This window comes from Falco punctatus (assembly GCF_963210335.1).
Source record: "Falco punctatus genome assembly, chromosome: 4".
NCBI lineage: Eukaryota > Metazoa > Chordata > Aves > Falconiformes > Falconidae > Falco > Falco punctatus.
The window spans coordinates 78537187-78560076 of NC_137583.1; the positions used below are offsets into that span (position 1 = coordinate 78537187).

Consider the following 22890-nt stretch of genomic DNA (forward strand, 5'->3'; position numbering starts at 1 on the left):
CTCAAAAGGTCCAACTGTTGGCTTGACAGTAATGAGTAAGATTCCCATTGATTTAATTAAGTAACACCCAGCACCACCACTATTATAAGCTCTAGTAAGCATCTCTGCATAGCTATGAATATCTAAATACCATTTGAAAACCAGACCAAGGTCTTAGAAATGCTTAGAAAAACATTCAGAATTGACTAATATAGACAAACTATCCAAATCCCACAGGCAGGAACAGAAATCACTAAATAGCTAGGGTCAAATTCCTCTTCACTCAGAGGGCCTGCAGCAGTTTGCATCACTTAGCCTTATTCAAATCCTCAAAACAGAGCTCGCATTAAAATATATCAAATGACTGCAAGGCAAATAAATACAATCAAGGTCACAGAACGAACAGAGCTGCCAAATAAGGTAATAAAGTATTTTCCTTTGAATTACAAAGTTTTGGTATAGCAGGTGAATTTTTAATAGTACACTAACGACAGAAAGCTCTTATTTCCAATAGCATTGTCAAAATGCATCTTAAAGATCACTTAAGCTTTAGGTTTGCATAATTTGTTTGTTTTTTTTTTTTTAAAGCAGAGTGCATGCAGATTGCTTGCAGCTCTTTTATTTGAGGGATTATTTCAACAGCCTATTCTTGGGTAGCCGACTTGTAATGTTTCAACGTGCGAGCAGAAGGATCAGTAGCTTTAACCCATCTTGGCATCCAGTAGTGGGGCAGCCAGCTGCTTTGCCCCGAGTAGTGCTTTTCAAAGATCTGGCGGTAGTAATAACTTTCTTTTGTTTTAGGAGGATTGAAAGGATATTTCTCTGCTGCCTTTTCCAGCAGAAGGTCATCAACCTACAGACAAAAGCAAAACTCAAGTTAAGGCACAAATACATTTAATTTTTACAAGTCAATTTGCTGCAAGTTAAAGATATGCAAGGATTCACCCACCACTGAATGGCCATAGTTGTGTTTTTTTTAAAAGTCTATTCTACAGGCAGAGGTTTCTAACAGGTGAGTTTTGGTCATAAGCTCCCTTGATCTCTATGAATACGTAACTATTTTCAGTGCTTTTAATATTTCTCTCTGCGTTATATGTGAAACCTGTGGATAACTGGCTAGCTGAAAAAGGTCACATAGACACAGTCCAGCTGGCTGGACAAAAATGCACATCGCTCTCAGCTTATCTGAAGTAAAGCAAAAATATAACAGGAAGATTGCGGTGGGAAAAGAATGTTGCAGGTGGGAACAGAAAACTACAGAAGAGAAACTAGGGGCAGGCTTGGTATTTAGGCAACTAACCAATAATGAGCTTAACTTTTGTAATATGTATGAGCTAATTATAAGAAGGCATAAAAGGTGACTGTAAGGTACAATAAATGAAGTCTGCTGATCACTCATATTGAGTGACTGTGTCTTCCCTCCGTCGCGACAAATGGCGCCTGAACAGGGACCCTAGAGAGGGCTGAACCTGCGAGCCATGGTTCGACGGAGATTCGGGTACCGGTCCTGAAAGCAGCGCAGGAGGCGGAAGGGCACAGTCCCCGCGCCCAGGAGCACCTACAGAGGGTCCCGCCGGCCACGCGTCGCCGAAGTCTCGCAAAGGCTGCAACAGCGCTGACGAAGGTATGGAGAGACAAGCGACGTATGATTCGCTCATATGCTTTTTTAGAAAAGTGGAGCGTTCAGGACATAGATGGTAAAAAGTAATTACTCGGGTTATTAGCGTATGGGATAGCATCCGGGACCCCCGTGGCAGCGGCGCGCGGCCCGGCAGGCCCCTTCCCGGCTGCGGTTTCTCTCCAAGGTGGCACACCCCCCCTCCAATCGGCGCCATGGCAATGCAAGCGGCCAAGCGAGCTAACATCTGGCTGCCCCCAGAGGTCAATCGGATCCTCTATATTCGGAACCTGCCGTATAAAATCACAGCGGAGGAAATGCATGATATTTTTGGGAAATACAGACCTATTCGACAAATCAGAGTTGGAAACACTCCTGAAACAAGAGGAACAGCTTAAGCTTCTCAAGGAAAAAATAAGGACTTGATTACAAACCCACAAAAAAAAAAAAGTGCTTCAGATGTCACCTACAAGAAATGGGTTTCTGCCTTGAACTAGCAAACATCTCTGTGCTTAAAGAGAAGCCTTTTTGCCTTGATGGAGATAATTTATTCTGTATTCTGTATTTATGCTGTATTCTGAATGTGGAAATTGGTTGGGACTAGGAGGCTGGCTTAAAGGCATTTTGCAAACGGGATTATTATTTTTGATCATTATTGTAATAATAGTTTTTTGATCAAAACCAGCCAAAATTATTTGTAAGCATTAGGCCTATCTGAAGAGAATGCCTTTATTTGAATCAGCAGTTAAGGTGTAGTTTAGTCTGATGCTGTGGTTTTATCTGCTTCTGGTGAATTTTTGAAGCGATGAAATCAAAGATACTAAGAGTTATGAGGTAGTAAGGTAATAATCTAAGTAAGGGTGCTGTCTTTTATGTCTACAAGTGCAATATGCTTTTATGTAGCAGAGAGAAACTTTGACAATAATGTTGCTTGAGCGAGATGTGCATGTGACAACTTGGGAAAAGGGATATCACAACTGGAGTGCAACAGTGTTTCTATGTCTGGCAGAGTGAAATCTTTCAAGACCTGAGTTTAGACAGTCTAAAATAAATTGCTAGTATTCAGAAAACCCATCTTAAGCCTCTTTTGCTTACATTGTGTTACGGAAGTCAACTGCTATTGTAGAGAATTAATGATTTTTTAATACATATTAACAAATACTACTATTTTAACTTGAGGCAGTTGAGTGAGAAATACTCACGTGTAGCATTTGAGGGAATGTCAGCATAAATCGCACTTACAGTAAGACTGCATTTTTAATTACTGTACTCGTTAAGATTCGATGATGCCATAAGGCTAAGGCCTTTTATCACAGATTGGTTCTGAACTAAAAGGTGTGTGCACATGTAGATATGCACATTTGTGTTATTTTCCTTAATTGGCTACAAAATAATATAATTAGGTTGGGGACTAGATCTTGGGAATTTACCTATTATACTTCTGTTTGTTAAGGAACGTGCATAACATACAGCACCCATGTAGGCTTGGCTTGTGGCATAGTTGTCAAATTTAGCATAGACATTCAGACAGATAAGCAACGTACTCTTCTTGTGTGTTTCACCTACAAGCCATTATGGCTTAGTGTGTAAATCTGTATGTAACTATTGAAAAATCCCCTTATGAATATATATAGCTTAGAACTAATTTTTCCCCTTTGTTAATTCTTTGATATCAATGAGGTATTCTTCAGAAAATGTATGGACTGGTTGGTTGCATAAGGGGACTACAGAAGAGAAGCTAGGGGCAGGCTTGGTATTTAGGCAACTAACCAATAATGAGCTTAACTTTTGTAATATGTATGAGCTAATTATAAGAAGGCATAAAAGGTGACTGTAAGGTACAATAAATGAAGTCTGCTGATCACTCATATTGAGTGACTGTGTCTTCCCTCCGTCGCAACAGAAACCCATTTCTGTTTGGGTTATAATCACCTTTGTTAGTAGGCTCACAAAAACTTCTTTCCTATACTACTCTTCGCTGTGAATCAACCGAAAAAACTTAAAGCAGTCTTTTTGCGCTACATAAGTGGCTTCATGGGTTTTTTTTCAGCTCACGGACAGCTGTTGACTTTGCTTGTATAACCAAGCTCTTTGCAATGGAAGACCTGGGATGCAGAGGCAAAGATGCCTGCAGTTGCTAAGTTGGCTAAGAAAGGGAGGATGAACAGTTGCACCAGGAGACAATTTCTAAAGCAGCTTCCACTGCCAACATGCTGTCTTAACTCCTCGCAGCCATGAAAAAAATTTGCCCCTACTACACCAATACAGGCTCGGCACAGGCAGCACAACACTGCTGCCCGACCTAACTACTTTCTTGCCTATGGATACAGAGAAAGAAAATGAGAAACAAGCAGCTGGTGGTAGGACAGACAAGCACCCGTCCACAGACTTGACTACACATATTTCTGCACAACAAAGCTCAGAGCTCTGGTGTAAATTGAGTGTTATTCTTTCCTCTCAATGATTAAATTGCCTCTGTACACCAGAGATTATTATCCTTTGTCCAAAGCTGAAGCGCTGTAAGTCTTCATTGGTTAGCAATGCAAGTAGAAGCTTTAAAAAGCAAAAGGGCTTAGCTAGGCATGGCTGGAAAAACAAATGACATGAACAAGAAAGGACATTATAAAGTCATTATGCTGTTACTCAGCCGCAGAATAAGTTCATGCAAGTGCCTTCAGCTGAAGCAGCTGCTTTGCATGTAACCTAGAAATTGTGTGCCAACACACAATCTAATTTGAAATCCAGATACTTAAATGATGTTCATTTTCCTTACACAGTCATTTTTGTCAGGCTCCAGCATTTCTTTGTATCTAGGATTTTAAATGCCTTTAAACAACTCAGATAGTGAGGGGACTGTTGTTTTAAGTTTATCTTGCCCCTCCACCACAAAGTTACTGTCATACCCAGATCTACTCTCCCAGCTAAGCAGGTGAGCTGTCTCCCCTTGGCAGCCATACCTAGTACACCTAAAGGTGAAAGACAAAAAAAAAGTGGGGGGAAAGAGGAAAAAAAATAAAGAGGAAAAAAAGAAAAATAAAGGAAAAAAAAAAAAGAAAAATAAGCGGTATGATTGTACCTGTTGATCAATATAGTCCTGAAGAATAGAAAACCAGGATTTCTTTATTGATGCTATACCATCACTGAAAGCTTCTTTGGGTCTCCAGAGTATTTCTTTGGGAAGCAAGTTGGAATCTTCAAAGGATTGTCTTAAAAGGTATTTTTCAATTCCACTCTGTGGAATTGACAACAACAAACAATGTCATGGGTCTTGAGAACTGCAGGAGAAAGACTTAAGAAATTGTTTCCTTTCCAAAAGTCTGGTCAGAAAAGAGTTCCCAGTAGCCCAACAATCCAGTGAAATACTTAAGAACGTGCTTGACTTTGAGTAAAGGACTTAAATTCAGCACTTTGGTCATGCTTAGAACACGTATCAGTGAATTTGTGAGCTTACACTTGGGTCCAACCCTAGTTTTACATACCTTTGGGGTTCGCAGTTCTGCTGGTAGAGATAAATAATAAGACGTAAACCGATGATCCAAAAATGGTACTCTCAGTTCAAGACTAAACAGGGGAAATAAATAGAAGAGATACTGAATTAATCCAACAAGTCATCTACTTACAAATTCCATAACCTCCAAGCTTTCCCTGTATTTCACAAACACAAGGTTTTCTGCTTTTACTTGGAAGAAAATTCACTTGCATATTCATTACTATCTACATTTAATTTAGCAATTTAGAAAGTTACGTGTATGGTCTGCACAGATTAAATAAAGACCTCAATGATTTATGATGCCACCTGCTGGACAGCTTGTAGTACAATGAATTTCAAGACTATAGTCCTGCAGGATTTCAACAATCTTTGTACCATGTAAGCAAAAACACATCGAAAAAAAACCCTTTTGCCCCCAGAGAACTACCAAGTCACTCACCAGGATTTGCATCAGCATTTGTAAAGGTGTCACAGAACCAAGCAAAGATTTCTGCTACAATTTCTGAAATCCATGTTTGTCTGTGTTTTCAAAAAAAAATGAAAAGGACTCCACATCGACACCATTAAGTTATTGACTACTGATCCTGCAGCATTTGCACAAGTTCTCTCCTATACCAGTGGCAAACAGACACATAGGAGTCTTCCTGCTTATATTCTCTTATGCACACCATGGCTTCTAAGGACACTGGAGGCAACAAATAAGATTACAGTAACTGTGTCTTCAGTAGGAAGAACCCCTCTCAGTGCTTCCTCAAGAGACATGCTGCCCAGCTTCGAAGTCAAATGCAGACTTTATACTGCATTCTAGTAATTTCACTGTCTCTGTAGCTTCTCTTCTGATAAAAAGCATCAACTACTTCAGATAATACCCACCTTCCTTACCTAAAAAAAAAAGCATTATCATTTAGCAATCAAGTACTGAGGCTCAATTTCCACATATACTGACAATAGTTGCATTGCAAGTCTTTTCCTACAGTTATTTTTTTTTCTAACTGATAAAGGTACTTTAATAATTTCCTCTCTACTCTTAATTCCTGTCCTTTTCTCCATAAATCTGAACTTCTTAAGTTCAGTTTTAATATGTTGATACAAGGGTTCTTTCTTCCTATCAGAGCTGTGAAGCTGACCCCAGCTTCTCTTCAAGAAATGGCAACTCTCCAAAGAAAAGCAGGCAGAGTGTGATATTAAACAGCTTTGAATATGCAGCCAACCTTTCCAGCACAAAAAAAAAATTCTGAGGGGAAATGGCAGGTCTCCTGCACTGTGTCCATCTTTTATATAGTAAAGAGAAACATAACGGGGTAAGTCATATGGCAGCATCATGTACAGTGAAAGTTTCCCAATAGGTAAGTTGTTTGCTTTGCCAAAGGTACCAACTTTTTCTCATCTATATCCAGCTTCCCAACAATATTCTCCTTTTAATTCACATATTTCTTTAGTAAAATAGTGCTATTTTCTGCAGTGTACAATTTGGTAATTCTTCAAGGTATCAGTCACACAGACTGTATCCTAACATCTCTTCAGTACAGTCAGCTACCCAACTCAATGCACAAACTTTTTTGTTTTTTTAATTCTTCATATGCATACTGATTTGATTCTTCTTTGTTTCAACATCAACAAAACCCAAAGTCAAATACAATTTTGCCTTCCTTCCTTAACTCTGCATATTTGTATTTCTAATTCACTGCTTCTATAAAGACCAGTGTGCAATCCCAGACAAATGCTCAGCCGGCAACAAAGTGGGCCCTATAGTCACAGAAGACTGGATTAAATTTTACAGTGTGGTTTTCTGTTGCTCAAATTCCTTTAGGCTACAACTTCAATTTCATCTTGGGATACAAACCCCCAGGCGTCTTTTGCTTCAGAATCAAAAGCTACTCTAAACAGATCCAATTAATCAAGAGGTACTGCAAGCAAATGAAATCAGATTCACAGATTCATTCCTCCTCTATCTTACTGTTCAGAAACAGCACCCAAATCCATTGTCTTTGCTCATCTGCTGAAACTCTTTACTAAAACATTGTCCATAGCATTCACAATAGTAAGTTTGTCTAGTAGGGTTTAGAACAGAAATGTGATTGATGATAACTCTGAAGAGCAGACTTGCCAGCCCTTTGGACTGTGAGCCCTCAGGCTGTTTCCCATCCATTGAGAGCACAGGGAACCCTGAGTGTCTGTGCATACCTGGAACGTTAGCAATGCCTGTTCTGCCAAAGTGGGTGGTGTCTTGAGTTAAGATACAGAGCTCAAGCAGAGCATGGGAGTGCACCCTATTTGCTACTACTACTCTGAAGACCGATGATCATCTTAGAGTAGTTTAGACCCAGACAGTAGGAATAAAATTATCCAGCATCACAATATTCTGAATCACTTTGTAATTCAAACAGGAAGAACAAGTCAACAATTAACTGCTATAATTTCCTCAACAGCAGCAGTACTTTTAAGATCTTCTTAGGGTTTGGAATCACATGAGTCCCCAGGATCCAAGAAATTACCCATGTGCTGCAGTAGTTCTGTCCGCGCGAAGTACATCAAACAAGTACAGCTCCTTCAAAAGCCTCTCACTCTCTTCTGCAGCTTCTTCGGGAGATGGTGCCTGTAACCATTCAAGCACAGACTTGAAACAGCTGCAGTGAGGGAACCGTTACTTGCTGTCCTGTGTTTGAGGTGTCATGGTCACTGAGTGATCTCAGAATTAGCAAAGACTACATACAAGAAATAACAGTATCAGGAATTTTTGAAGTTCAAAAAAGTTATTTTTTAGATGGTTAACTTAAATCCCTTAGAATTTATGCCACCTCAAGAGAATGTCTCAATAAATATACAGCTGTGACCAACCCTCAAACATCTTACCTTGAACTCTCTATAGAGATTTTTCTGTTGAAGGAGAGAACAAGCAGGCTTCCTGTGTAGGGAATATATTTACCTTATGGAAATATATATATCCTTGTGTCAGCTCATCTGACCCTTCTCCTGAAAAAATAACCACACTGTCCGTTTTCTTCCGTATATATTTGGAGACAAGATACATACCTTAAAAAAAAATTTAAAATTACTAAAATACAGCTACGTGTATGATGCTATATACAGCTAACAGTTTAAATGTAGTATTTCAGAAGTTTCTCTCCTACACTACTTTTTTCTGTAGCAAAGAATTGCAATACACTAAAATAACAGCTCACTGTCATTTAAAGCCACCAACAGCCATATTAACTAGAGTGCTGCAAATATATCTAAACTGTGTAGTTACACTTAGCCCTCAAAATCTCAGAAACACGTGTCTGTCTGTAATCCTGGGAACGCTGGAGGATTCCCATGGGAACACAAAGAGGAGCTGTTCTGACTCAGTTTGGAATTAAGCACATGATTAATCCAGCACAGTTCTGAACAAACCATTTAGCTTTGGAGAACAAAACTACCAGCAGAAATTGCTGTTTAATTCTCTGCCACTGTGGGTTGAACAGGATGAAGCCTTTTTTTTCAGTTTTTTTTTAAAAGAATCATTTATTAACCAGAATTATGCCTTCCCCTCATTGCACCTTTCCAAACAATATGCTTTTATATCAAAGGTATTAGAGATCTAATGAAAATGATCTAGTTCATTATTTTTCATAGTAAGCAGCAATCACAAAGAAAGATGGTAGATGAAAAGCTGGCTTTATTTTTTAAAGAAAGACTTCCAATATTTAACATTGTAAAATCCTATCTTCATGTATCAAATTCCACGCAGGAACCTAGGTTTTCAAAACTGTGTTGCCTATTCGCCTTACTAACTTCACACGCACCCCCACCCCCACCCCGCAGTGTTTTAGGATGACACAAGATTAACTGGGTAAAGTATCAGTTAGCAATACACAGAAGGTCACATTGGATGAGGCTTTTTCACCCTTACGAGGCTGGCAAACCTTTGTAAGAAGCTGCTGGTGACTGACTTCATTTCTCAGAATCACACATACGTTGTAAGAAGTCTACCTGGCTTGAGCACACATTACCATAGGGTGACAAGAAATACTTCACTTTTGTATTAAAATTATGCAAGGAAAGGGTAATTATAACGGTTTTGCTATAACAACATTCAGTACCTCAGATAACCTATAAATTTTCCCCCTTCCTCCAAGATTTATACTTATCAGAGCAGAAAACCTAGACTTGTAGATCTAATGTTTCTTCTTCATGTAACTTGTTTTTCATTCCAAAGCTTCAGGAACAGCTCTTGACAATTGTTTTGTACAGTTGGTGACTTTGAAACTAATAATCGTTTTTGCCTCAGCGTGGTACCAGAGGGAGCAGAACCTGAGTCCCAGTTCCGAGCTTCTGCAACAGCTAAAGGATCTAGCAGATGACTACATGATTTTGCATAAAATTTTGAGTGATATAAAGCAAAGATTGTTCTTTTAAAAAGATCTTACCAATAGACGCTCTTATTGTTGTTATATCATAGGTTTCCAAGGAGAAGATAACCTCCTCTATTGCCTGAATTCCTTCTTCAGAATTAAATATTACCTCATGATGTTCACTGCCTATATGCGCTGCCACCTGTTTGTAAAAGGTCACAATAATGTATTGCTTTTCAATTAAAACATTTTTTAAACATACGTTGTGTTTAACACACACACACTGAGTGAAAGCACTGATTTCCTTCTGCCAGTGAGAACCCTATGACATTAGGCCAAGAAAAGAGGATACTGTAGCAGCCCCTCTGACTTGCAGTGGTACATTCACCAGAGGGAACGCAGTCTCCCTAATTAGTGTTTAATCATGATTACAACAGACCATCCAGCTGCTTGTCCAAAGCACAACAGAATCTGTAGAGGCTCTAAATACTTCAGATATTTGCCCTGAAGAGAACAAGTAGCTCAAAAGCAGTAACAATACCTAAAGGGTACCTCAGGTGTCAAACAATTTGTTCAAGGCTCTTAATTCAGAAAGCTGATGATTAACTTACAATATTTAACATATATATAAATGCTGTGGCATAGGAACTATGGCATGGAGATTTACCCTAAAACGCAGAGGGAGAATTAAAGACAACTCTGAAGTACCTTCCTTCTGGTAAAAATGAATGCGAGCCCGTCTGAGTCTTCCAAATGCAAGAGAGAACAGTTAAGACTCAATTATCTCTTTTGTAAGGTTTAACTGAGCAGCAAATAGCGTACTAAATGATTTACTGCAAACTGATTTACATTAGCAATAAATGAATACTCAGCGTTACTATTAATACCATACCATGAAGTTAGCACCATTAACATGCACTGTTTAGCATTCAGCAGCTCAGAACAAACTGAAAGCAATGCTTTACTATACCTTTCTGGCAGCCAGTAAGTCGGGACTGTTTTCCATTCCAATTGCAAAGGTTTGTAATGGATAATTGATGTTGATTTCTTTCATCAGTTTCAGAAGAACAGCTGCAACCAAGCTGGAATCTAAGCCTCCTGGCCAACAAAACAAATTATTTGGTTAGGTGGTTTTGGGGTATTTTTTGTTTCTGCTGAAGGACACTGAATCTTGATAGTGGAATCTCATGAGCGGGCTTCATTTTTAAGCTGTGGAAATCCAAGGTATTTCTTGTACGTGTACACATTTACGTCTGCTTAACAACAGAATCAGGCAACTTCAGTGGAACGTCTTCACTAATAGTTGTTAGTACTTTTGGTGTCAGGAGCATCAGTGAAAACCCTTAAGATACACAGAAAATATTCTAAAAACATTGTACTACTACAGAACATGCTCCTTCTCAACTCCACTATAATAGGATCTATTCTCCATTTCAAAACTGCTCCCTTATCCTCTTCTTACCTACACATTTGATAGTCCACTGACAGAACCATGTAAATTTTTTTGGTTTGCTGTTTCGATAAAAAAGAATTAAGTAAAAGAACAGCGCATTTAGTGTACGGATTCCACTATTCCCCAATAATTTTTCAAAAGTATGTTTCACACATTTTGAGTGGAATTAATTTTTTCAACATCACTTCAAAGAGAAAAGTTTCACTAGTGAGATTCTTGGGGGTTTTTTTCCTCCTTTCTCAAGAGGATGACAGTGGGAAACTTTGAACAGTTGGGAAAACCAACACAAAATAAAATCAAGAGATGCACAAGCTGCCTGGAAGGCTCCACCTTCTTACTCTCATGAGCTAGTTCTGCTAATCCTTGACTAGTTCTCCTTGTTGCTCCCCTCTGAAGTACTGAGCAAAACACAGTATCTGTTCTCTCACACCTGCCTGCAGTTCTCACAAGCAGGAGCCAAAACAGTCTTCTCTGTTTCCTACAGTCTGCATGTGTTTTTTAAGCTGAATACATTAGCATCTATTGCCACCCTGATCCCCTTTGTGGGCATGCTACCTTGTAAAAAAAAATAATCTGTAGAAGTTACAGGCAGTCTGAGAAGAGAGCACAGAAATCAAACCAAGAGCTTATGATGTGGAAATCAAGAAAATCAAAACATGAGTTCCAACTGTGAAGTTGCAGAACTCCCTCCATAATTGGAACCAAGAGCATTTCTCCAACCGTGATGCTCCAAGCATACTCAAAATTGTGAAACACCGAGATACTCATGGGCACTTAATTTTGCTACTAACACATTCTGCATATGCATCTGAGGAGCTGGTGACTGTCTTCTAATTTGGTATCTGAGATTTGGGATTTGAACAGGTTTTTACTGAAGCTGGGATCTTGCAACTCTGCATATCTCCCCGTTTCATTTACACCCTTCCTTCTTTTTATGATGCCACAGTAAGGAAATGGTCCAAGAGCATCTCCTAGGCAGTTAGAGTTTATGATAAATGAGTGTGATTACTCATGTTCAATGAATGCATGAACAGCATATCAGAACTCTAAGCACAAACCTACAGTAAATAAGATGTCAGTCCCACAGCTACAAAGCCTTACCTCTGTAAAGTACCTCTGCAACACTGAACCACTAGCTCACAACACCGATCAGCTAAGTTAGCTTGTGGTACAGTAGGTTGTTCGCTATTACCTCGCCTGAGAAAAAGAGTGTAGCAAATCATTTTGGTCTGGATGGTCCCCTGTAATTTGGTAAAACAAGGGCAGTCTAGGATGGAGGCTAAAGCAAAGAAGGCGACAAGCAAGAACTTCACTTTTTACAGGGATATGAAACACGCTAAGGCTTTTTTCTATGCTGAATCTGTGCAAAGTGAATATAATAATTACATTTTCTTTTTAGACACCTACCTAAGCATAATTCTCATATATTTAAGTACATATTGGGTGATGTTTAAGTAAGAATATTGTATTTCTTTCATCTTAGTTAAAAATGGTTAGTGTCTCAACAGGCCAACACTGCAGCCCACAGTAAGCTTTAAAAGCGTAAGGCTTTCAAGATATTTGTAAACTGGAAAACTTCATAACAAATTAACAAGTACTCTGCTTTATAAAGCAAATGAAGATTCAGATCACTTCAGGTGCATCACAGCAGAACAGCCAGTATACCTTCCTCTAACTAGCAGAGGATGGGCAAAAGAGAAGATACAGAAACATTGTGATTCTTGCTACTTACCTGACAGAAGACAACCAATCCTTCTGTGAGCCATCAAACGTTTTCTAACAGCATTTTCAAAGAGAATACGGATGTTGCTCTTCACCGTTTCAAGATCAAAGCCTGTCCAGAACAGAAAAGATGGGGGGGGGGGGGGAACATTCCAAGAAGCGTTACTGAGATTTTGTTGGATTATGCTATTAGGAAACAAAGATGTTTGTCTGGATTTCCTTTGATAATGACAGCATGCAAATTCATCTTTGTACATGATCGCCTACAAAAACAGTCCTAAAGTCCCTACATTATAAATGTTCTTCCAGGGATTTTTATTTAAATAGCACTTGTTTAAACCAATCAAGGCAAATTTTATACACAAAGATTATATTTTTTTCACTTTTTAATCAGAGTAAGTAGCAAATGCTTTGCTGTACTACCTGAAGGCAGAGTTTCCACTGTATCATAGGCAACGTGGTGTGGTTCATCTTTATAGCTATGAAATTTTACCAATTCCACCGATACAACCTTGCCAGAGGGCTTTAAATCCAACACTTCATAATGACCCGGGAGAAACGGTTCCACTTTAGGACACAAGGATGTTGAATGCTTTAAGTTGATAAGTCCTACAGAGAAAAGAGGGGGTGGAGGGGAAAAAAAAAAACAACAAAAAAACCACAAAACACAGTTTTTTACTTTGATAGTTGCAATATACAAATATTTTCTCCAGATATTAAATTTGGTATTAAAAAACATCATTCCGACTTGGAGTTTGCCCTGGCTAAAGAATGATTCTGCTTCTGGCAGGTTGCACACATAGATCTGACCATCTCAAGCTGAGGCAGATAGAGAAAGGAAGTCAGCAAGTTTTACTAATTGGTGAGCAGCAATTTATCCCTATGAGCTTTATGAAGAGAAAAGCACTTTTCAAACTGACTACATAATATCCAGGTCAAGGTGTAATATGTTTATGAGAACTCAAATGACAATTGATTTTAAATACAAAATGAGTTATTAAGTGTAGTCAAGCTAACCAAGGATTTGTAATAAAACTACATCACTGAAGCAATTGCTTAATAGAAATTGATTTAGTGATTTCATAACTCACCAGTTCCAGACTGATCTACACCATTGCTAATGAATGCCAAGAATCAGGCTTGTAGACAAATGTCATTTCCAATCCTCTTGTGAAAAAGCATGTTTTGCACCTGCTGGTCACCTGATTGCTCCTTGAGGAACTCTACAATGCTGAATGGCTGTTAGAGAGGGACCAGTAATTCACTGCAATGGTTACAGGACACAGTCCCTAGGACTTTCACTTCCCTTCCTCCTTCCCAAGAAGCAGAATGGTACAGCTTTCAGTACTAGTACATAGTACTACTGTCAGAGGAGTCAACTTAGATTGGAGTCAGATAATAAAATTGACATACAGTAAATGGGAAACACACGAGTAATTGTAAAAGTCAGTTTTAGCCAAAGTGCATTTTAGGCAAAAAAGTCCCTTTTGGCACTGTTTGGATTTGTTAATACAAGCGTCAAAACTAGAGATAATTACTTAAAAAAAATGAGGAAGGGGAAAAAAAAAAGAAAAAAGAGAAGAGTAGTGAATGTGTCATCTCAAAGGACAAAAATCACCATAAATAAATTAACTGTCACTAGAAAACTACCCAATGATGCAGGAAATTTCTGTAGGGTTTTAAAATTCTTGGCTTTTACAGATTAGCAGTTCCTGTGGCATTATTTCTCAGTTCACCAAGGAGCACCAGGAACAAAGTCTAATATAATTTATTGTAGCATAAATCTAGCCTAACTCTATAGACTACATTTAACTTTTGGGTAATATAAAACATCTTGGGCTCAATACTGCTATGATTTCAGAACACAGAATTATAAAATTAAATAAGCAAGTTATTTTAGCGATATTAAAGACAATTAAACATCTTAAGAGGTATACTGTCTATGGTTTTTGGTTTAATAATGTGTAGTTCTCATACTACTAAATATAGTTCATTTATTACTGAACTTAAAGTTCACTTTCTCTTCACACTTAGAAGAAAAGCCTGAAAAAGAAGTTTGTCTCTGACAGCAACAGCTAAGATTATTTAGGCACTAAACACAACTGATTTTACCTTTTGCCTCAGAACAGACACCCAAAAATCCATCATCAGTCAGCACTTTAAACAGTGGTCTGACTCCGTAAGTATCTCTCCCCAGAAACACTTTTCTGTTTGCAGTGTCCAGAAGGATGAAAGCAAATACACCATCTAGCATGGATGCTGTTTGTTCTATTCCTCCTCTGTTGTAAAGATGAAGGATAACCTCACCATCCACTAATGTTTGATATTCAAATCCAAACTGCTTCTGCAACTAAGAAAAAATATAAAGAAAACCCATGAATAAGCATTTGCAAACACTAACTGCTTATTAAACAATTACATGAATGGTGTTCATTTTTCAATTAGTAAGAAAGCTTTTTTTTTGTAAAATCACAGTTCAAAAGTTATATAAACATTTCCGCCAAAGAAGGAAATTATACTTTTGTGTTTAAAGTATTACCCGGGATCATCTCTCAGACAACTCAGACTGACTTTGCAGTCTTAAGAAGTCACATTGTGGCAAGATTTCAGAGATACATTTCTATCTGAGGATGTCAAACTACAAACCCTTGACCCTGGTCTTCAGAAGTACTAGCGTCCCCATCTCCCACAGACAAATGGCAGAAGCAGTCAGCCACTGCTTCTAGAAGACGACCAGAAACAGACACATCATTTATTGTAGACTCAAATCACTGGGTGCCACTTTCTTATCAGATAATAACAACATTTACATAAGCCTCACCCTGCCCCAAAGCACATAGACACCGGTAACATCTCTGCAACGTTTATTTCTGAAGTACTTTGGTTTACTTATGCCGTCACTGCAATTCCTCAGTGGGTTTTTCTTTTATGCACAGGTAATTTCTTTCTGCCTAATCTTGCTCCATTCCTCAAACTAACCTTCTCACTCTGCCTGTGCAGATGGAGTGGGGGAAGAAGAAATTAGCTGTCAGACCAAATACTCTTCATGTTCTTGTGGTGCTACTCTTAAAGTCCTTTCAGTATCTACCAGACAGTGGGAAAGAGGGGGTTTGAATAAAACACTAACAAGCCAAGAACACACACACACACACACCCCCCAAATCAATTATCAGCCTTCTAGCTGAAGTTCTTTGGGCTTAATTGTTATTTATGTGGTAGTCTTGGATCAAATTGAGTCAATATTAACATATTAAACAAGGCACCTGTTTCACCAACGATCCTTTCCCAGGTAGGTTTCAGCCACAAGCCTGAAAGAAAAATCTCTTTTTGAAGAAAGAAGGTACATAATGTAGTGAGAACTGAACAAATTCCTGCAGATAGCAAGTTTTGCATAATTAAAGTCCCCTTAGGACTGTGTGTGTTTCAGGACTGAAAGTAATTCTTACTGCTTTCAACAGCAGCAGAACCACAACGCATTGGTACAACAGATTTCACGTGGGCAGGGCAAAGTGTATCTCACCTTTCAAACAGCCAGATACTTGAAGATTGGGGGCAGGGGGGAACGAGGAAGTATCTGCTGCCTATTCTGTAAAATTCCCAATGATAGTACTGATGTCACTGACATCAGTGACAGCAGCCTGACTGACTTCAAAAATGTGATGTTGGAAGTACTAAGCACGTTATTTGTATGTTTCTGATACTACCACACTCAGTTTGTGATTCCTTTTAAGCATTCAGTTTCAGCGTGATTCAGAAGTCACAATTGTAAGCCACTTTATACCCTAAATTTAGATGATTTGAATCACCTCCCTTTACAAGTAACACAGTGCAGGAGCGGTCTGCAAACTAGGACCATGCGCGGCAATCAGTTAGCTGAGGGGAATGTGCTCGAGCTTGTCTAGACAACAATTAACATGATGAGGCATGTTTACAGAGCACAGGGGAGTGGGAGACGGATGGCGCCAAGGATGGCACCAAGGAAAGATAACACCTTGCTGTTAATTGATGGTAGTTAACCACCAATCAGGGATTGCCTAGTATGCAACGTTTAGCTTCAAGAACCAACCTGTTTAAAACACGCACCTTCTGAAAGTGTATAAAAACTCGTGCTTCTGTACAATAAATTGACATTTGCTTGCATCAAGCTGCGTCCCGTCTCTTCATTCGCCGCAAATTGGTGACCCCGACGTGATGTGTTTAAGGCTCTGACGTGAAGGGCTCTCGAATCGCCTATCTGAGCGACATGCAGCGAACCCACAGAACTTTGAATGATCTGCTGAAAGGAAGCAGGAGCCGGCCAGAAATCCCTCCGGAGTTGAGAGGTGAGCTGTGGGAAATCCGTAACGGGGAATCAGGCTTCGTCCCCAGAAAAAGACGTATATGGACTCATGAAGGGTCTTCTAGTCAGATCCGGGATTCCGTGCCTCAGTCTCCTCAGATGGTGACCCCTGTGGTGGTGTTCCGAAGCCTTGGAAGAATAAGGACGGAACTGGTCGATAAAAAAGACAGCTCGTGGAAGAGGGGTGCGTTCCGGAGGAGACGGCTTGGCTGTGAACGATCGTCTTGCTGTCTGGACCAGGCAGACAACCTAAACCCCGAGGATAACACCTGTACTCATCGAGACAGGTGAGCAGCCAAGAAACTTTAGACTTTGAAAGAATGAAAGTGTGTACATACAGCAGCCAATTGTATGATGCTGCCGCGGAGGGGAACTCCGTGTCGGGAGTGCATTTAACATCTTGGTGGCAAATTCTGACTACTCTTTGCCAAGTGTGGACTAATTCTACTAATGGTGCTAAACCTGAGGAAGCTGTAAATTCCACCGACAGCGCGACTCTTCTCAAGACACAGTCAGCGATGGCGATTCTGTCCACACCTCCTCTGCCCCCAAAGCTTCTGTCACTGACTGCAGCGACCCTCACAACACAGGAGCAAGCACAGGAACAGGACAACTCGGACAATGATTTCATTGACACTGATAAACCTTTTGATCAAGGTCCTATAGATCTGGAAAAGGAGCTAGACCTTTCCCCCACCCCCTTGTCTCTCCTGATGCATTGATTGTATTTTTGGGGAGGGTGAAAGGGAATCCGAGGGATTGGTGGCAGGAATGCAAGTGGGAAACACTTCAGTGATGGGTTTTGGGAGTTGCTATGGCATGTTCAGTATTTTGTCAGACAAATCAACCTCGAGTGGCAGCCTGTGCAATACGAGGCTGTTAAAGAGTTAAGCAAAGCAGTGCGGGAAGGGAGGATTCATAATACATTTGCTATGTCCCTTCTTGAAGTGATGGCAGAGCTTTATAAACTCACACTGCATGATTGGAAGTCATTGCTTTGTATGGTACTAACTGATACAGTATATGATGTGGTTATTTGATTTTTGTGAGCTATGTGTAGTGGCCTTGACTGAAAACCTTAATCGGGGAATTGCTGTTAACTATGAGCAGTTGGCTGGAGAAATTAACTGTGCCGATTCTGTGACTCAGGCAAGGTATCCCAGGGACAACTGTTTGCAAATGAAGGAATGGCTATTAAAGCAGTCCGGATGCGGGAGTCTTGCCACAGTCTTGCAGGGTCCTAGAGAGTCACTAACTTTAATACTAACTTGATTGATTGGCTTCAGAATATTTTGCAACAAGTCGAACATAAGGAAGCTCAAGGGATGCTTTTAAAACAACTAGCTGTGATAATGCCAATGAAAATTGTAAATGGGCAACTTTCACAATCACAACCCCAACATGTGTCAAATGATTGTAACGCAGAACTCACAGCAGACTGTAATTCTCAAGCTGAGTTCTGGAATGCAGCATAACAGATTTTTGCTTCTCTAATCTCTTCTGTAAGAATAGTACACGCTCTTAACTTGCTTAGTAAATTAGGCTGCTAGCTTGCTAAACAAAGTAATACTACAAATACTGTTCTTTTTTTTCTGGCTTATTAACAGATGTTGATTCTGCCCATCATATGTTGCTACAGAACCGAGTTGCTATTGATTTTTATTAAAGTATATAAAACTCAAAAGCCTTAAAACAAAGATCTGCAGCAGAGCCAGGGGCGGGATGCCTTTGGTCTCTTCTCACGGCTGGGAAACTTTGGGCCACGACTCAAAAGTATTACAGGATTTATTATAATTATCTTTAACCACCTTATTGATGTTTGCCTTATGTCTCCCATGCTTTTTTTTTCCTGTATTCAGTGTTTAGTTGATTGTAACATAAATCAGGTCATGGTCACCCAGCTACACACCCCCTTTGCCTCGTCGCAATTAACAAGCAAAAAAAGATAGAGAATGTCTGAAGAGAGATATAGGAGAAGAAACTGGGGAATATTTGACCTAACAAGGGATGAGAGAACAGCTAGGCATTGTGAAGGAGAATAGGAAAGATGAGCATGGTTATCTAGTGTTTAATAGGTGTCTGCATGCTTGTAGAGATATATAGCTATGTAACTGCATGAATGATTTCTGCCCTGAGCCTGGTGGAGCATACAGCTGCGGTTTGTGTCCGGGCTCAGAGATGTAAATAGGGGCTTCTCTGTTATGGTAAAAGTGTTTCTCTTTGCATAAAAAAAGAGGGAATGAAGGGAATGACCCCAGAGGTATGTTCAGAGAAGGCATGCTATGTTTCGAACTTTTTGACTGAACCAGTTCTTGTTTGGTGTGCCCTTCCACCTATGTATAATGTTAATCCAAAAGAAGATGATATTGAATGTCGATAATTGTCTTTCTGTAGATGCTAATGTAGTAGGAGGCGATGATGGGAACGTATTGCAGCGGTTGTTCCCTTATCCGGAGTAACAGCAGGGAAAGCATTAAAGAGTTAAATCACCTTGTTCGGTAGGCAGTTAAGAATGCGAGTCAAAATTGCCACTGCTTTTTGTTGTTGGTTCAAGGATGTGGCTGTGAGGATTTGGATGGTATGTGCTGCGTGGATTTTAGGCGCCCCATTGCAGCAACATGTTATCAAAATCTGAGAAAATTTCAGCCTTTTTGGCATCCATTCACTCAATTGGCAGTATTGTTTGTTTGCTATTACCTTGGTTGCTGTCATGTTTGCAAGGGCCCTGCAGAACATGGCAAACCTGGTACTAGCTGTTCAAAAACAAAAAGGGGAAATTGTAAAATTGTACGGAACAGAGACAGTGGGTTATTTTGACACTGATAATATGTCTCAGTTGGTTTTTTATTTGTTCTATTACTTATACCTTGTTCTTACTCGTTCGGTTTCAAAGGTTCTTTTTGTGCAACAGGAAGGGGGAGATGCAGGAGCGGTCTGCAAACTAGGACCATGCGCGGCAAAACAGTTAGCTGAGGGGAATGTGCTCGAGCTTGTCTAGACAACAATTAACATGATGAGGCATGTTTACAGAGCACAGGGGAGTGGGAGATGGATGGCATGGTGCCAAGGAAAGATAACACCTTGCTGTTAATTGATGGTAGTTAACCACCAATCAGGGATTGTCTAGTATGCAACGTTTAGCTTCAAGAACCAACCTGTTTAAAACGCGCGCCTTCTGAAAGTGTATAAAAACTCGTGCTTCTGTACAATAAATTGACATTTGCTTGCATCAAGCTGCGTCCCGTATCTTCATGCGCCGCAACACAGGTGGCACGAACATCTCAAGCACGGGGACTGAGGCACACAGACAACGTTCTGCAGAGCAGCATGCCCATCAGGGACATTCAGATGCTTTAGGAAGTAAGTACAGAGTTGCTGCTTGTTTTGTGCCCAAGAGACTTACTTGAATGGCTCTCAAAAACCCCACAAAGCATCTGCCTTAAGCTGCAGATACCCAAGGACTTTGGTAGTATACTGGAAACATCTCCCTAGTTCTTGCTGCTTTTATAAATTCATAAGCATACATGCTATACATTAATATGAGTGACATATCCCATCTAGATAGATATGCAGAAATAAAAATGCAATACCAGCTTAAAGAACCACCCCAAATAACTGAAGAGCAAGATGGTCTAAAAGCATTTGCATTATAGAGAAGGGGAGGAAGAGGCTTGGAATTCCCCTCCCCAAGAGATAATGAAGAACGCATCATTATTTTAATGTGATCAAACCCAAAGATATAACTACTTACTGCCCTCCTTGTCAATTAAAAAAATGGTTTTGTTAGTATTAAAGACTAAGTATGTCACTAAGCCATCAGATTCACAGCTTATCAAGATGACTTACTGCCTTTTAAATACTAGTCATTTTATAACTTTTAAAATTTTTCCCGATATTCTAGTCCACCACATTTTGAAGATTTTCTGAGTATCTACTAGTTTTGAAAAAAAAAAAAAATAAAAAAAAATAAAAATGCTGTATGATCCATACAACACCTACCTGTCTGAAATTGTAGATTTCTCCATTGTAACACAGCCACAGATACGGGAATTTCTTCACCCGGATAGGCTGCATACCATATAACTGATCAACAACGGCAAGGCGATGGAAACCAAAACAACAGTTGGTGAATCCATTGACGTTCTCAAAACGGAATGCGTCGGGACCCCTGTGTGCTATCTTCATGGCACTGAGGCACTGGACAGAGAGGCACTCATCGCTCCCAAACAGGGCCCAGATACCGCACATCGTGAAGCTGTTGGGTCTACCTGAAAGTGGAAAACCTGTTCAATAAAGACATGGATGTTATAAGCAAGAGCTGACACCTAGAAAAGACAGATAATAAACGCAGGCTATTAATCATTTAACTGTCAAGAGGACCGGTAAGAGAAGAGCAGACTTTACTTAACACAAGGTAAAACCTGGTGTGCCCAGAACACACAAAGCAACCTTTGGCCAGCGAGAAATTAGGCTTAAATTTACCTTTAGGCACACTGAGATTACCTACGATTGTTTTATTGCGCACAAATAGAACGAATCATTACCGGCATTGCATGCAATCTGTTGAAGTAACACGACCTCAGCAGAAACGTTAACTGTCCTTTCAGTATATAAAGGGGGCTTATAAGAAAGGGAGAGAGAGGCTTCTGACCAAGGCCTGTAGCGACACGATGAGGGGCAACGGCTTCATACTGACACAGGGAGGGTTTAGGCCCGGCCCCCCCAGCGCCACGGGTAGTGCCAGTGAGACAGGCGTGGAGGGAGCAGCATGGGTGCCGCGCCGCTCCCGCCCGGCAGCCTCCCGCGGCCCCGGCACGGCTCCCCGAGGCGGCAGGTGGGGCCTGCGGCTCTCCGACCCCCCCTAACGGTAGAGGAGGGCTGAGGCTGATGTCCCCTGCGCCATCACTGGAGCTGGAGGTCCCCAGCCGCAGCCGCACGCTGCCATCAGGGTTCGGAAGGCCACAGAGCCTACAGCGCCGCGGCCACCAGAGGCGCGCCGAGGGGACCCGTGTGGCTCCCTCCACGCCGGTCTCGCCTGACAAGCGATGGCGCTGGGGAGCGCAGCCCCGGCACATGGAGCGGGGCTCTCTGCCACCTGGGGCGGCTTCCGGGTGCCCCACGCTGCCCGCGGCGCCCCCAGCAGCCCACCGCAGCCACCCGGGGCAGGGTCCCTGGCGCCCCCCCCCCGCCACGGCCGCCCCTTCCTCCAGCGGCTGCGGAGCCCCCCGGGGCCGCCGGCGGACCCTCACGATCCGGGGCAAGGCGCGGAGGGGCCACGCGGGCTGAGGTCGCCGGCGGGAACGGCGGAGGCCAGGTACCGGCCGCCCTTCCCCGAAGGCGGCCCGGCGCGGCTGCGGGCCCGCCAGCCCGGCGGCGGCCCACCAGATCGGCCCCGCCGCCCGGGAGCCGCCGCTCGCCCCGGTGCTTACCCCGTCCCCGCCGCCGGCACTAGGAGAGCTGCAGTCTTTGCGGCCGCGGGTGATGAGGGAGGCGGCTCCCGCCGGGCCGGCCCACCCCCTCCCTCTTCTGGTGAAACGCGGCGCGAAATTTCATCATGCAGCGCCTCGCGCCGCCGGCCGGGCTGTGGCCTGCCCGCACGTGCCGGCTGGGCACGCTCCGCGGCCGTTCCCCGCGGCCCCGGCGGGGGGGAGCCGGCGGGGGGGGGCTGGTGGGCAGCCGAGAAGCCCGGGGTGTGCCGGCTCTCCGGGCCGCGGTGGGAGCGGGCGCCGGCAGGCCTTGCCGGGCTTGCGGGGGCGGCTCGCCGCCGGCAGAACTCCGGCCCTGGAAGGCTGCCCCAGCCGCGCCTTGCATCATGCGCAGCGAGGAGCGCTGGGGCACCGGCGTGCGGCGGCTTCAAAGCTGCTTTGTTGGGTTTGGCAGAGTGCACTGGCAAAGGTTGCACGCCTTTGGAAGCGTTTACTGAGGACTTTGCGGTTTGCTGTGTAAAACTTGTGT

At 41.7% G+C, this 22890-nt stretch overlaps 1 protein-coding gene and 1 long non-coding RNA gene across 3 annotated transcripts; one reads left to right on the top strand and one right to left on the bottom strand.

Moving 5' to 3' along the window:
- Positions 1–542: 542 nt before the first annotated feature.
- ASNS (asparagine synthetase (glutamine-hydrolyzing)) lies at positions 543–22516 on the bottom strand. 2 transcript variants are annotated; one of them, XM_080386748.1, is made up of 12 exons: positions 22365–22516; positions 20935–21218; positions 14709–14946; positions 13020–13205; positions 12607–12708; positions 10392–10519; positions 9497–9623; positions 8014–8120; positions 7583–7683; positions 5077–5158; positions 4674–4829; positions 543–832 (listed from the first exon to the last, which is right to left on the bottom strand). In XM_080386748.1, the coding sequence occupies exons 2-12, from the start codon at positions 21181–21183 to the stop codon at positions 623–625; spliced, it is 1686 nt and encodes a 561-aa protein (XP_080242874.1). In that variant the 5' UTR covers positions 21184–21218; positions 22365–22516; the 3' UTR covers positions 543–622. The 2 variants fall into 2 exon arrangements, with proteins under 2 accessions (XP_080242874.1, XP_080242875.1); XM_080386749.1 differs by having other exon boundaries at positions 20935–21203; positions 22365–22455.
- On the top strand, positions 1092–2335 carry LOC308063595. Its single transcript, XR_013927998.1, has 2 exons — positions 1092–1603; positions 1785–2335. It is a non-coding gene; the product is annotated as an uncharacterized lncRNA (long non-coding RNA).
- Positions 22517–22890: the final 374 nt, after the last annotated feature.

Coding starts and splice junctions, on each gene's coding strand:
- ASNS (XM_080386748.1), bottom strand. CDS start 21,183: ATGTGCGGTATCTGGGCCCTGTTTGGGAGCGATGAGTGCCTCTCTGTC. Junction 8,121..9,496: donor AACAATAAGAGCGTCTATTG/GTAAGATCTTTT, acceptor TTTTTTTTTAAG/GTATGTATCTTGTCTCCAAA. Junction 4,830..5,076: donor CAGAACTGCGAACCCCAAAG/GTATGTAAAACT, acceptor TCAATTCCACAG/AGTGGAATTGAAAAATACCT.